We start from the raw sequence: 15,990 nt of genomic DNA on the forward strand, positions 1-15,990 counted from the left end.
CAGACGCTCAATGCCGGAGCTGCCCCCTGGTGGTCAGTGCACTTCCATAGGGGGAGCGCCGCTCAGCCAGAAGCCAGGCTCACAGCTGGTGAGTGCAGCAGCAGTGGCGGGAGCCTCTCCCGCCTCAGTGGCAGCACTAAGGATATCCGACTGATGGCCCTAAGCTGTGAGTCGGACATCCCCCCGAGGGCTCCCAGACTGTGAGAGGGCGCAGGCTGGGCTGAGGGACCCCCCCAAGTGCATGACTTTCATGCACCGGGCCTCTAGTGTCAAATATGAAGTAGGATAAGAAAGTGATACAAAATTAGCAATAATCGTAAGTATTTATTGAATAGTTTTCCTGTTGATATCAGCTAATGTTTAGTACTATCTAAGAATCAACTATTTGAGAAATATTTGTGGCAAACTTTGGATTCGTGACTCTCTCTTCTTATCAGCCCATAAGCCCTAAGAGTTCCAAGGTTATGCTGTGCAACATGGCATGGGACTTAGGCTCTGAGGCTCTTAGGCTGTCACCTTATCAGATTTTTATAAAGATGAAATAAAAAAGCATAGACAGTGTTAACTGCACAGCATTACACGAGTATTGTTTATTATTACTGGCTTCCACTAACAAAGGTTTAAGGAATACAACCTTGGAGTTACTGTTTTAAAGTATTTTCACATCTATCATTTCATCTGAGCTTATAAACACTCCTGTAAAGGAGGCAGGGTAGAAATTGTTTTCTCCAAGTAAACAGTGAGTTTTAGAGAGATGAAGGAATTCTCCAAGGTCACAGAAGGCAAGTCTAGATACATATTAGAAGGCACATCTTTTATTTTCTATTTTAAGACTGATGTTCTTTAAATTACAACAGATTGTTCCAATTTTAATACAGACTTAAATATATTAATGTTTTTACTTAGTAATGTTTATTGACCATCTAACTGTATATCAAATAAAATCATAAATACACTCAACAGAAAAATATACATCATTATCAGATTATGTGAAACATAATAAAGTCACTCTACTATAAAAAGCTAGTAATTAACCTCCTAAAACTATTATTGAGATTAATTCATACATTTGAAAAAAAGAAATCTGTTCCAGGCATTCAGTAGCCTGAATTCTGGTACAAGGTGTGTGACTTTAAGTAAGAGACTTAACCTCTCTGAGACTTTACTTAAAAATGGGAATAAAACTATAGTACCTAACTCAGAACATTTTATAAAAATAATCCCTGCACTCTCTCCTTAACAACAGTGTTCTCACTCTCACATAAAATGAAGGATGTGAAAATGTTAAGAGGTCAACTCTCAGTTACCATGAACCATGTAAAACCAGAACTGCTTATATTTAACTAGAGGCCCGGTGCACGAAATTCGTGCACTGGGAGGGGGGGGTTTGGCCCTCAGCCCAGCCTGTCCCTCTCCAATCTGGGACCCTTCGGGGGATGTCTGACTGCTGGGATAACCAGCAGTCGGATATCCCTCTCACAATCCAGGACTGCTGGCTCCTAACCACTCGCCTGCCTGCCTGCCTGATTGCCCTTAACTGCTTCTGCCTGCCAGCCTGATCACCCCCTAACTGCTCCCCTGCCAGCCTGATTAACACCTAACTGCTCCCCTGCCAGCCTGGTCACCCCCAACTGCCCTCCCCTGCCAGCCTGATGACCCCCAATTGCCCTCCCCTGCAAGCCTGGTCCCCTCCAACTGCCCTCCCCTGCCAGCCTGATGGCCCCCAACTGCCCTCCCCTGCAGGCCTGGTTGCCCCCAACTGCCCTCCCCTGCCGGCCTGATTTCACCCCCAACTGCCTTCCCCTGCCGGCCTGATTTCGCTCCCAACTGCCCTCCCCTGCCAGCCTGATCTCGCCCCAACAGCCCTCTCCTGCCAGCCTGATCTCACCCCAACTGCTCTCCGCTGCTGACCTGATCACCCCCAACTGCCCTCCTCTGCCGGCCAATATGGTTCTGATTGGTCGGTTTCTATGCCAGTCAGCGTCAAAAGCTTCGCCTCCTAGGCAGCCATTGGCTCCTCACAGTTGGCCCAGATTTGGTTCTGACTGATCAGTTTCTATGCCAGTCAGCGTCAAAAGCTCTACCTCCTAGGCAGCCATTGGCTCCTCACAGTTGACTCACATTTGGTTCTGACTGGTCAGTTTCTATGCCAGTCAACATCTCTGGGCCTATCAATGGGGCCTGATCAGAAAGGCAGGGCTGATCAGCAGCTGGAGGCCTGGAGAGAAATGGAGGTATGGCTGCTGACCAGGCCCGGAGCTAAAGAGAGAGGCAAGTGCTGATCAACAGCTGCCACAGAGGCTACAAATCAGACCCTGCTTCTCTCTTCAGGGCTCTCTCTGGGCCTGATTCACAGCCCCCTCAGCAGTCAGTGCTGGGTCGCCAGGGCAACCCAGCGCTGACTGCAGGACTGACTTCCAGTTGGTCGAGCCTCCCACTCGTTGTGAATGTGACAGACCCAGGGTTTTTATATATTAGAAAATCCAGGGCTATGTCTGAATTAAATGTTTCATCAAAAGGCCATTGATCTTAAGAGACCCCATTTTTTTTAAACTTAAATTTTAATCTTTTTTTTAACAAGCCCAAAAAATTAAAGAACATTCTTGAATTTTTGAATAACTTACCGACGATATCTTGTTGCCTTTCAGATTGAGGACTCGCAAAGATTTTAACTTCCTCCCTAACCATGCTGGAATATGTTCAATTTCATTTCCTGCAAGGTTTAGCTTTTGCAGATTACACATATTTTCTATGCCTTCAATTTTGCTGGAAATCAAAGGATAAAGTCAAACTAGGTAAGTACCATAATAGAGTTCTTCCATTGTATTTTTAGAATTAACAGCCATTGTTTTATGTGGGATTACTTTTCAAAATTATAATTTATCAATCCTTTTCATAAGTGAGAACCCAAAAAAGCAGCTAAAAATAAATCTACCACAACAGTTTTAGTAAGCTCTTCATTACTGTTGCCAGGAATCCTACCTGTCTTACTATTAAACTCTGTGATCCCATAGAAAAGAAGAGTCTGTCTGTGGCATTCTTACTAGCTACTATAAAGAGTACTAACAGTGGGAAAGCTGGAAAACTCAACAGCACACAGGGCTATGCGTTACAGCCCTGCACAAGAGAAGATATCCTTATTACCTTAAATCATTACCAAAAGATTAGCTATGCAAGCAGAATAGGCCTGCCATTTTGAGCTTGTGGACTCCCCAGAATAATACTGTATTTAGAAACATAAATATTTTAATGAAAATATTTAAATTAATAAAACATCACCCATAGTGATGAATTATCACTGATGAAATATTTTCCCAAGTTAATTCCAATTTAATTGTCAATTTCATTACTTGGTCAAGAGGGAAGTATACTGGGCAAATATTTCCAAGCTTCTTTATTTTCATATTAATTTTATGGAAATTATTTTTATCGAGATTATTTTTAGACAAACTTTATATTAAGGATTTGATTCATTAACCAGTTATTTTCCCATTTATTTCTGCCATATTAGAACTTCTGCCACTGTTAGTTGTTTTTTGGTCATTGTATATACCACGTCTAATGTAGGGAAAGTATACAGATGCAAAAACATTTGCATCATTTTGTCTATAACAAGTTTTTATGTGCAGTTTTAGCCAGTCAACTTTATTATGTTTCTATCTTACAGTAATACATATTATGAAATGGAAATAAGATTGGGAGTATATTTCTTATATCAATAAGCAAAGAACATCAGGATAAACACACAGGATGAAAACGAGTTGAAATATCTTTGCCATCAAAATGAGAGTTAAAACATACTGCTTCATGTCAACTTTCTTAATATAATAGGCAATGAATCAAAAGACTACCTGGGAAAACTTCCTGTCAAAAATGAAATTAAAGCCCTAACCGGTTTGGCTCAGTGGATAGAGCATTGGCCCACAGACTGAAGGGTCCCAGGTTCGATTCCGATCAAGGGCATGTACATTGGTTGCGGGCACATACCAGTAGGGGGTGTGCAGGAGGCAGCTGATCGATGTTTCTCTCTCATCGATGTTTCTAACTCTCTATCCCTCTCCCTTCCTCTCTGTAAAAAAATCAATGAAATATATACTTTTTTAAAAAAAGGAATTAAGGTAAAATTTGGTACTCAAAAAACATATCTCCTTCTTTGATAACACTCTATAGATATTATTCCGTACTTTAGTAATGCCAAAACATAAAGGCAATTATCATCTGTGAAGGGCCAGATTATCAATGAATAAAGGATCAAAGTGCCTGCTGTTTCAAAGATTTCTTTCAGTAATGTGGGCAGCATTAATCTACCTCTTTAACAAAGACAATGACCCTGCAATGCTACCTAAAGAAGTACTTACTTACCAGATCTTGTTATATGATAAGTTGAGTTCGCGTAATTTTAACAGCTTATCCAACTTTTCAATCTTCCCTATTAGATTATGGCTGAGATTCAGTACTTCAAGTTTAACACATTTTTCCAAATTTTCGATATACTAATTGAAAACAAATGAATAAATACTTTATACAACAGATGCCCTGACATAAGCACAACATATAAATACATGTATCAGAGGCTATTTTGATCAGTCTTAAGAGAATAATACACCCTTACTGCTGTCCTGGACTAGGTCTTGGAGGGGCTCTCCTGACCAGAAGTAGCAGCTCTCCTCAAGCCCACAAATTCTCCAAGTGGAAAACATTACCTATATACTAAGAAGTCCAAGACTATCCGACAAGAATTCCCCACCTCAACTTAACTTTTTCCTCCATCTTAACTTTTTCATGCTTCTCCCTCCCTCCTCTCCTTTCTTCAAAGTTCAACAAGGAACTTAGGCTCTTGCATAACCTTACCCAGCTCCTCTCCCCATACTCTTGCATCTTCAATCCCTTTCTCTCTCCTGGATCTTCCCCTCAAGTTTAAAAGCAGTCACTATTCAACAGATATTCATTACATACTTATTACATACCAGGTGTGGCACCAGGCAATGGATATACCAGTGAACTAGACAATTGCCTGGCTGCAAAAGCCTATGTTCAATATACTCAATCTCTTCTATATAAAACATATCAGCTCTGACTGAACTTGTTTTTCTATCAAGGCATTATCTCTCATTTGCCACCATGTTTTCACAAGAATTAAGTACATTTGCTCATTCTGCCTTCCATTCATTCTTATTCTATTGGTAAGGCAATGTATCTTCTGCCCTTACTATGAATTCAAACAGTTCTCTCCAAGATCATTCATCCTTTACCCAAATATTTATGAATATTTATTTGCCAGGAGCTGTTCAGGTACTGGAAATATGGTGATGAATTAGAAAAGCAAGATTATTATTTTCATTCACAGAGAAAGCCAATAAACAAATAAAAAATAAATAAAGTTTTCAGAGAGTGAAGTACCCTAACAAGAAAATAAAGATAACATGATGTGACAGAATACAAGGCACTAAGAGGACAGGGATTTCTTTTGTATTGTTGTTGGCACATAATGGGTACTAAAATATTTGTTGATTGAAATAAGAGAGAGTGACTGAGGAGAAGGTGGCTAATTGTGATTCGGTGGTGAGAGAAGGCTCACAGTGGAAGTACACTGAGTTGAGACTTTAATAACAAGAAGCTAGGTGTATGAACATATGGAAGCAGAGAAAAAAGATGCAAAGGCCCTGGAAAAATGAACTTGGTAGATTTGAGAAGTAGAAAGAAGGGCTTTTTAAGTGCTAAATCCAAGTGACTCCTAAATTTTCACCCTATTTGACTGTCCTGTGATATTTCATATTATCCTTTCCTGCCTTCAGTTTTTGCCTGTTTGGCCTCTCCCCTGCTCTATGGTTCTCCTTCACTATTTCTCCTCTTAATCCTAGGCATTCTTCACACTAAACTCTAAATTACCAGAGATTAGAAACTAAGCTTATTCACTTCTCTATATACTCCCACATCCTAACGTAATGCCTGACATAATAATCAGACAGTAAAGATTTACTAACTTGATATTTCATTTTTGCTACCTTTACACTATAGCATTTATTCTTTTTCCTTTTTAACTACACGAGTAAGACATAAATATATTCTAGTAAAAATTTCAGACAAAACAAAAAAAGTTCTTATCAGGTCACCAGGCCCTTGTAAAAAAAAATCCCACTGTTCAAAGACAACACATATAGAAAAAAAGAATTTTTAAAAAATATTTTACTCTCTCCCTCTCCCTTTCTCTCTGTAAAAAAAAGAAAAAGAAAAAAATCAATAAAATATATTTTAAAAAAAAGATGTAAAAAAATATTTTGAGACCTTACTATATAAAATGTTTTAGAATTTTTTCTTTCATTAAATATGCTGTGGACATAGTCCAACATTATTGCACAGAGCTCTAACTTATTTTTAAAGAAACTTGATAGTATTCCATTGTCTATCATTGCACCATAATTTATTTACTAGTAACCAATCCCCTATTGACGGACAATTGGTTATTTCCAATTTGTCTATTTTAAATAATGTTTCATAAACATAACTATATAGACACTTTTGGACACATGGGCAAATAGTATCAAACAGAGTAGATATCAAAGAGAACTGCTGGGTTGGTGAGTACAAACTCAGTAAGTATAATCTCAATTGATGAATTTTATTTCACATTTCTTTGATATTAATAAAGTTGAACACATTTTCATGTTAATATTAGCCATTTATAATACTTTTGTGAATGCCTGGTCATATCCTTTGAACATTTTCCATTGAGTTATCTCTTACTGAATTGTAGGAGTCTTTATAGTATGTGGATATTGTTACGTATGTTGAAAACACTACCTGCCAGTTTGTTGTTTTTCTTTTAACTTTTTATACAAAATCTTTCATTAAACACAATTTTTTAATCTTTATGTAAGCTAAATCTTTCAATATTTTTCTTCATGGTATTAGGGTTGGTATTTGCTTAGAAGAGCCTTCCCAACTCTAAGATTTTGAAATTTTTTCGCCTACATTCTTCTCTAGTACTTTCATAGCATTTTTGTTGACTTTTGTTTTGTTTTCATTAAGATCTTCAACCTTCTGGGATTAATTTTTGTGACTAATGTTGTAGGCATCTAAGTTTATATTTCTTAATTTAAAAATTAAGTTGTCTATTATAATGTGTTCATGTTGTATAGTTTATATGAATAAGAGATCAGCAATATTTTTCTGCAAGAAGCCAGACAGTAAATATTTTTGGCTTTGTGGGCACATAGTCTCTGTGACAACTACTTACCTCTGCCATTGTAGTGTAAAAACAACCACAGACAACATGTAAGCATATGAGTGTGGTTGTGTTCCAATAAAGTTTTATTTACAAAAGTGAGTAGCAAGCCTGATCTAGCACACTGTAGTATGCCAACTCCTTCTCTAGAGTCAATAATATATAAGATAATAGGTACTTATGAATTTAAAGATGTCCTATACTTCTGATGTAGAAATTTCACTGGAAACAATAAAAGGTCTGCTACAGCCCTGTCCGGTTTGGCTCAGTGGATAGAGCGTCGGCCTGCAGACTGAAGGGTCCCAGGTTTGATTCCATTCAAGGGCATGTACCTTGGTTGCAGGCACATCTCCAGTGGGAGGTGTGCAGGAGGCAGTTGATCGATGTTTCTCTCCCATCAATGTTTCTTTTTTTTTTTTTTTTTTTTTTTTTTTTAAATATATATTTTATTGATATTTTACAGAGAGGAAGGGAGAGGGATAGAGAGTTAGAAACATCGATGAGAGAGAAACATCGATCAGCTGCCTCCTGCACACCTCCCACTGGGGATGTGCCGGCAACCAAGGTACATGCCCTTGACCGGAATCGAACCCAGGACCCTTCAGTCCGCAGGCCGACGCTCTATCCACTGAGCCAAACCGGTTTCGGCTCCCATCAATGTTTCTAACTCTCTATCCCTCTCCCTTCCTCTCTATAAAAAATCAATAAAATATATTTAAAAATAAAAAATAAAAATAAATAAATAAAAGGTCTGCTAGAAATTAGGTGACATTAGGATGAAATGTTACTGTAAATCTAATATAATCTTTTTTTTTTCAGTTTTAAAGCACAGAAACATAAAAAATAATGCCTATGTTCAGAAATGTTGGTAACTTACCCTAAATTTCTTGCCACCATCTTTAGAAAGTGAAAGGTTCAGAGATTTTACCAAGGCCAAATTGTCCTGTTTAGTAAGTTTTTTTATAAGAGCCTCTGTAATGTATCGGACTCCTGCATGTAAACCAGCTTCTGAAATTACAAATACAGATCATTATCAGCAGAGGAAGACATGAATATTCTGAAAAACAAATTATTTTGATGTTAAATAACCAAAAAATTTTTAAGCCATTCAAAGGTAAAAACAGCTGGCGAGTTCTAATTGCAATACTTTAACAATATTTTACTTTATATAGCATTTCATAATAATGACAATAATAGTTATACTCTATACAGAGTGGAACAAAAATAGATTTACAGTAATAATAATACAAGAATAAACTCTGTTTCAAATACTCACAACTGTAAATGTACTTTTGCCCCCACTCTGTATTAGCTGTGTACCAAGCTTTGTGCTAAATGCTTTACATTTTTAAAATGTAATTTATACAACAAATCTTTGAGATAGAAATTACCATTCACATTTATTTAAAAAATTATAATTTGCTCAAAATCTTGCAACTAGCAATATGCAAATCCAGGACTTGAATTCTGGCAGATGAATCCAAAACTTACACTTTTAATCATATGCAGCACTGACATTTTTAGTAATTAAAAAACACTGGCACTATTTATTGTTTGTTCCAAGCTAAAGTTCAAAAACACTACACTACATTCTTTTTTTTTTTAAAAAAAACGTCACCCAAAGACGCGTTCATAATTTTTAGAGAGAAAGAAACATCGATTGGTTGAATCCTGTACCCACCTGACCGGAGTCAGGGATTAAACCCACAACCTAGGTATGTGCCATGACCAGGAATCGAACCTTCGACCTTTTGGTGCAGAGAATAATGCTCCAACCAACTGAGCCACACTGGCCAGGGCAAAAATGCTTAAATTCTAAAAAATCCTCTTTTCCTATTTTTTTTAATAGTGAGAAACTCAAATTTGTTGCTCTTTTAAATAAATAAGATCATATATTTTATACAGATAAAGTACTAAGATGATGGATAACACATCCTGCCCTAATACCTTTCTGGATATTGCCATCAGAGTTTATGTAAGCCATGTTACAGTTTACAAAACAACCATAAAAAGAAAATTGCCTCTTGGTTCTTTCTTTATGAGTCAGAAAAAAATTAATCCTGGATTCAGATCCACATTGTGTGCCAAAGACTCCCTATGATTATTTAGCAAAGAAATGTAATATTAACTCATAAATAATCATTGTTTTTTTCTGTAATTTGGCTATTCTAGGAAAGAAAATGACTAATATTCTAAAATATCAATCAAATTAGAAATAACAGTATACCAACTGATAATAAGGTATAATCTAAACTCAATGCTGATAATGTTTATTAATAAAAACTGACCACATATTCAGGTCAAGAGAGTTTGATGGTTCTGATTTAGTGACTTAGCAAATAAATTATAGTTTTCTTTCACATTAATCAATTAAACAGATTCTTAGAAAAAATCATCTATTTTTCCCCCAAACTAACAGAATGCTTTCAAGAAAAAAAATAAAAACCTTGGTGGAACATATATATGTCCACACATGGAAATCAGTCCATTGACAGATAAGCAGCTTGCCAATAAGCAGTTTGTGGATAGCCCAAGGGCAGATAACATGTTTATACGGAATTAAGGCACTCCATTCTGAAGTGAACCCCCCTAAAGAAAGGATGATGATAAATTTGGCAGATGAGCTTTAAGGCACTCTCCCACCATAGGAAATAAAGTTTTCTCTTTCTGAAACTCCCTTTAACATCTTTCAGATATCTTCACCCTCACCCAGAAGCCTCCATCCTCCACTGTCTTATACAATGTCTATCAATAAAAACAACAGGTCAAGTTAGTACCAGGATATATGTTACATTTGGACCCAAAATAGTTAAGTTCATTATTTTCCATCTCTATTTAAGAGTATGTGGTCAAATTCTTAGATTAGAAAGTGGTACCTCTACGGTCATGGTAGTCCAATAGTATAGTGTTTTCATCTGCAATCCCAACTTGCTCACACCACTGTCCTCCAGAATGAAAAGGTGGAGTCTCGGATCCGCCTAAAGGTGAAAGTGACCTAGATCTCATATTGGGCATAAGAGATGATGATGGCATCTTTGGCTTGGAAAATTTTTGTTGGGAACCTTTCCTCATTGCAAGCAGGCAAGTGTCCACCAAAACCTGTAAAAGTTTTCAGTATATTTAACAAGGTTAGTTTTTTAGAGCTATCAAACCAAATTAACATATTTCTAGAATTTTCAAGACTACAAAGTTATAAACTCAGAAGCTATTGATGCTAGGATCCACACTACGCTGACAAGAGCAGACACTATTCCAAACATTGCCGATCACCTTGCCAGAAGGAAAGGAGACCTCCATAGGGTCTTGTATTGACACATGCTCCAGCCAGAAGATTTACTTGTCATTTCTGATCTCAATTTATTGGCCAGAACTAGTCACAAAGCCCCTTCTACCCGCAAGGTGTGCTAGAGCAGCAGTTGCCAACCTTTCGGACCTCATGAACCACCAGTGGTCCGCGGACCACCAGTTGGCGACTGCTGTCCTAGAGTGTAGGAAGCTGAAAATATTTGGCAACTAGCAGTACTTAATACTGATGAGCACACTCTCCTTCCTGAAACAGTTTCTTCTTCTGGCTTCTGGGATACCACACTCTCCAGGTATCATCCTACCTCCCTGGCCACTCCTTAGCCTCCTTTGCTGGCTTACACTCCTCTATTCAATCTTTAAATGTCAGAGTCCTCAAGTCTCTTCTAATACAACACCCATGGCTCCCAATGCCACCTGTCTACTAATATTTATATCTTCAATCCAACTTTTTTTCTGAGTTCCAGACTTCTTATCCTAACTGCCTACTTGACACCTCACTGGCATAAATCCAACATGTCCAAATTGAATTTATCATTTCCCCACTTCTTCATTTTCCTCCAATCCTGCTCCTCCTCCAGTGTTCCCTAAATAGTGAATAATGCCCATGGGAATAAGCCAGAAAATTTAATACCATAGCATCACTGAACTCATGATCTACTTTGAAGGAAGCAAAACCTGCTATATTTGTTTTTAAAGAGTGTTTATTTCACAGTTATATGGTACAATATGGCCAACAGCCTTGTTCCAGTAGTCCAGTCACTTTAAACCACAAACTTCTATGTATCTTTACTTTCTCTTTCATTTTTTATGTTAAAACTCCAGATAAGTCAGAAAAGCTTCCCCCCAATTCACATAACTGCTATTTATGACATAGTCACAAGGTTTTTGGTCTTGATTTCACAAGTGTGGTAAATACTTTTTATGTCTTACTAGAGGCCTGATGCACAAATTCATGCACCCAGTGGGGTCCCTCAGCCTGGCCTGTGAGATCGGGCCGAAATCAGCTCTTCAACATCCCCCGAGGGGTCCCGGATTGCGAGAGGGTGCAGGCCAGGCTGAGGGGCCCCACCGGTGCATGATCAGGGCCAGGGAGGGACCGCGGGAGGGCTCCAGGACGTTTCCAACCCCGTCTTGCCCAGTCCCAATCGGCCAGACCCCAGCAGCAAACTAACCCACTGTCAGAGCTTCTGCCGCCTGGTGGTCAGTGCACATCATAGCAACTGGTCGACCGGTCGACTGTCTGCCCTCTGGTGGTCAGTGTACATCATAGCAAGCGGTTGAGCAGCCTTAGCATATCATTAGCATATTATGCTTATTATGCTTTGATTGGTTGAACAGTCGACGAGTCAACTGGACACAGCATATTAGGCTTTTATTATATAGGATATTACACCATTCTGCCACAGAAAAAGGCTTAGTAATATTAATGATTCAGTGCTAAGCTGTATTGGCATTCACTTTCTAAATAAAAATAATATACTCAAACTTGAGAAGATCTAAGAAGCATATGTTTTAAAGGTAAAATTTCATTTTTTCTTGAATTAAATATAGTTTTCATCAGAGTAACAGATTAAAAAAATAAGAGTGGAGGGACAAGTCTCAGTTCCCATTTCTATATATCTTTCTCTATACCATAGTATGATAGAAATTTATAAAATTAAAATAATCGTGTATGCTACATGCTAAAAAATACACTTTATATGTTTTTAGTTTCTTGGTTAAAACAAGCACATCTTTTTTTTTTTTTTATATTAATAGCAGCAGCTGTATTAAACGCTTACCAGCACATCTTATTTTTATGCAGTGCAATTATTTTGTATCCTGCATCTTAATCTTCTCTCTTAATTCTTAAAATACTGAACCATCCTGAATTTCTTACATAACATCCTAGTGACCAAAACCCTTTGGGCCTTACTAGACTATCATGAAGTCCTCTGTTACCTCTTCTGATAGAAAACTCTGCCTTACGCACTTATAGAGATTAAAATAAAATTAGAATGGATTCCAGAAATCTAAATCAGCTCCTTCCTTTTATGAATTGTAATACAAAAGATTAAGAGATGGTTCCAATGTCACAATGTATTCCCAGATCCCCTCTCTGAGTTCCATAGCTCCCACAGTGCCTGGACATTGAAATAACGTATATTACAATCTCATAGAATAGCCAACTCACTGAACTGGGGATATACTGTGTTTGAAAATGGCTAGCATTATTTCAGAGGCTACCACCTGGAGATAGTAAATCTTGAACTACAATTTTAAGGGAGAGATGGGAATGTTGCTTGGCCCTAAGATGTAGTTTGCAATAACATAAACAAAGACCAAGCAATAGAACAGAGAAGACAGCTGAGAGGTAGGGCTAGTGTGTGTGAAGATGCAGGACAAAAAGAAAAACCAAACAAAAATTCAGAACTGGAAACACATATTGAAGGCACTCAAGGTAGTCTGCAGAGCAAGAGAAAGCCACTGGAGTGATGTGATAATCAGAATCATATGGCAAGGCAACAAAACACTACTCATCATGTCACTTTAAGACTCAGATACTTGCCCTGATCTAACAATCCCATCCTTCATAGCTTGGTAGAGAGCACACCTCCAACTCTATCCAGCCTTTCCTAACATTCCTCATTTTCCATCTTCTGCTCTGATCTTCTCTAAATGAGGCAGACCTCAATAATCCCCAAGCATTCCATCTCTTCCCAGTCCACTCCAATATGCAGATATCCATGCCCATTTCTTGACCTCCATATCCCTCTCCGTTACATCCCTTAGCCCTTTAATCACATCTCAATACTTTCCCTACAATTCTACTTTATTCCATACCTTTGGACCCATTTAAATACACTTACTCTTTAACTTTCTCTTGTCCTCATTCCCATTCCTCTCCAAAGTCTCTAATCCAGCTGCTCTTCTTTCCAAAGGCAATTGTCAAGATGCACAGCAGGATTTTATCTTCCTGTTATATATGGTCTCTGCCTCCCATCCTTCATCCCATTCTGATTGCTAAATTTCCCCATGAATTCTGTCCCAATTCTCTAACACTGTATTATTTTCCTGGGGGCGGGGGGCCCTCAGCCCAGCCTGCATCCTCTCCGATCCAGCTCCCCTTGGGGGATGTCCAACTGCTGGTTTAGGCCTGATCCTGGGGATTGACCCTAAACTGGCAGTTGGACATCCCTCTCACAATCCTGGACCACTGGCTCCTAATTGCTCACCTGCCTGCCTGCCTGGTCGCCCCTAACTGCCCCCCCCGCCGCTGGCCTGGTTGCCCCGAACTGCCCACCCCTGCCGCCCTGGTCACCCCAAACTGCCCCCCCCGCCAGCCTAGTTGACCCTCACTGCCCCCCCCCCCTGCCAGCCTAATTGCCCCCAACTGCTCCCCCTACCGGCCTGGTTGCCCCCAACTGCACCCCCCCTGCCAACCTGGTCACCTCTTACTGCCCCCCCTGCCGGCCTGGTCACCCCCAAATGCCCCCCTCTGCTGGCCTGGTCGCCCCACATAGCCTGCTTATTCAGTCATTTGGTCGTCCCTCACTAACCCCCCTGCCGGCCTGGTCATAGGCAGCCATCTTGTGAGGGCGTGAGGGTTAATTTGCATATTACCTCTTTATTATATAGGATAGCTCTTTTCAGTACTCTGCCTCAGCACTTTTATATCCCTTCTGATTTCCCAAACTGCTCATATATATCCTGATTTCCCAAAATGCTCATCCCAGCAAATATTCTGGCACCCTAATCCATTCCAATATTCTGACTTCTAATTATTTCCCTCCTCAAAGAAAATACTCAACCCCCACCTATTCCTCTTCATCCCAATGTAATTACCTAGCTGCTTGCTTTTCCCTTTTAACACCCTGACTTCTGTGTCCTTCTCTAGCCTATTAACATCCTGAATTATCCTCTCACATCTCTCTCCACTCTACTCAGGTACCCTAAGACCCAAGCTTCCCACACCTTATTTATTCAGTCATCCACTTTATTGAGCAACTTTTTGCTCCATCACCTGTGGTAGGCTCTAATAATACAGAGCTGAGAAGACAGGGTCTCTACACTCAAGATGCACACCAGGATTTTATCTTCCTGTTATACATGGTCTCTGCACAAAATGGTCTCCTTTCTTTATCTTTTTAATCCTCACCCGAGGATATTTTTCCATTGCATTTTTTAGAGAGTGGAAGGGAGGGTGAGAGACAGAGAGAAACATTGATGTGAGAGAGAGATATCGTTGCCTCTGGCATGCTGGGGGTTGAGCCTGCAACTGAGGTACTTGCCCTTGACTGAGGGAATGGAACCCAGGAGCCTTTAGTCCTCGGGCCAATGCCCTATGCACTGAGCCAAATCGGCTAGGGTGTGGTCTCCTTTATAACACCTTCTAATTAGAATTAAATTATTATTATGAAACTACTATATTATTGCTTGTTTCTCCTTCTAGAGTTTAAGCAATGAGACAGCAGGGACTCTGTCTACTGTTTGGTGCACAATAAATATTTGTTGAATGAATGAAGGACTGTTCTAAGGACTTTAAAGACATTACCAAATTTAAATCCTTGCAGATAATGCATAAGATCAGAATCGTTAACCTCATGTACAAGAAGCAGTGTATCATTAAGAATTAAGAGTGAATTCTGGAACTAAACCGCTTAAATTCAAATTCCCTATTGTGTGAAATTAGGGAAATTACTTAACCTCTCTGATCCTTGGTTTCATCATTTTTAAAATGGGGATGGTAACCTCATACAAATTGTTTTAAATTCTAAATGAGTTAATACATGGGAACAATTTAGAACTGAATCTGACATTCACTGTACACTCAAAAGTAATCAGCAATTATTTTTGTACAAAAGAAAAAACATGCTCAGGAATTTAAGTCACAGACAGAGCCGGTTAAGTGATACATGAGGTGACAGAATCAAGACTTGAACCAAGTTTTTACTTCAAAAATCACCCCTATATTAACCCTCCTCTTCACATTTCTTCCCAATATCCCAATTCTCATCTTTTCCATGTACTGTATTTCGCCTGATACCATGACACTCGTCAGGATACCCAAACCATCCGTTATCCCTGGCACCCAGCACCCTCCTCTTGGCGCCGGCGCCGCACACCCGGGCCCCTCTCCCCAACTATCCCGCACTCCCACTCCTGACCTCCCTCCCTTCTCAACCAAACATCCCGCCTTCATCCTCCTCCCCACGCCCTCCCCTCCTTCACATCCAATCCCAATTCCCAAGCACACGCCCCCGCCCCGAATCCATCCGGAACTGGCCCAGGCCTTCCCGCCTTGGCCGCCGGCCCCCACCGTTCCGTCTGGATCCCGGAGAACTCCTGCGACCAGACCTGGCACTTAGTGCGGAGAAGCCAAGCCGAGCGGGCCCGTGGGACGAGGCCGGGCGGAGACGCGCCCGACACTCCCTTCAGGTGCCTAGCCGCGCGGCGGCCATCTTGTTGTGTTGTGCCGG

General features: G+C 39.7%; 1 protein-coding gene across 4 annotated transcripts in view; it reads right to left on the reverse strand.

Moving 5' to 3' along the window:
- Window positions 1–15,990, reverse strand: part of CNTRL (centriolin) — an 86,721-nt gene extending 70,731 nt beyond the window's left edge. For 3 of the 4 annotated variants that reach the window (XM_080667193.1, XM_080667192.1, XM_080667195.1), the window contains exons 1-5: window positions 15,869–15,990; window positions 10,102–10,324; window positions 8,103–8,233; window positions 4,363–4,493; window positions 2,625–2,766 (exon numbers count right to left, since the gene is read on the reverse strand). In XM_080667193.1, the coding sequence (XP_080523319.1) occupies window positions 2,625–2,766; window positions 4,363–4,493; window positions 8,103–8,233; window positions 10,102–10,297 (600 nt within the window). In that variant the 5' untranslated portion in view covers window positions 10,298–10,324; window positions 15,869–15,990. The remainder of the gene's footprint in view (window positions 1–2,624; window positions 2,767–4,362; window positions 4,494–8,102; window positions 8,234–10,101; window positions 10,325–15,868) is intronic. The other variant, XM_080667194.1, reaches the window with a different exon arrangement.

This window comes from Plecotus auritus, assembly GCF_963455305.1.
Source record: "Plecotus auritus genome assembly, chromosome: 5".
Taxonomy (NCBI): domain Eukaryota; kingdom Metazoa; phylum Chordata; class Mammalia; order Chiroptera; family Vespertilionidae; genus Plecotus; species Plecotus auritus.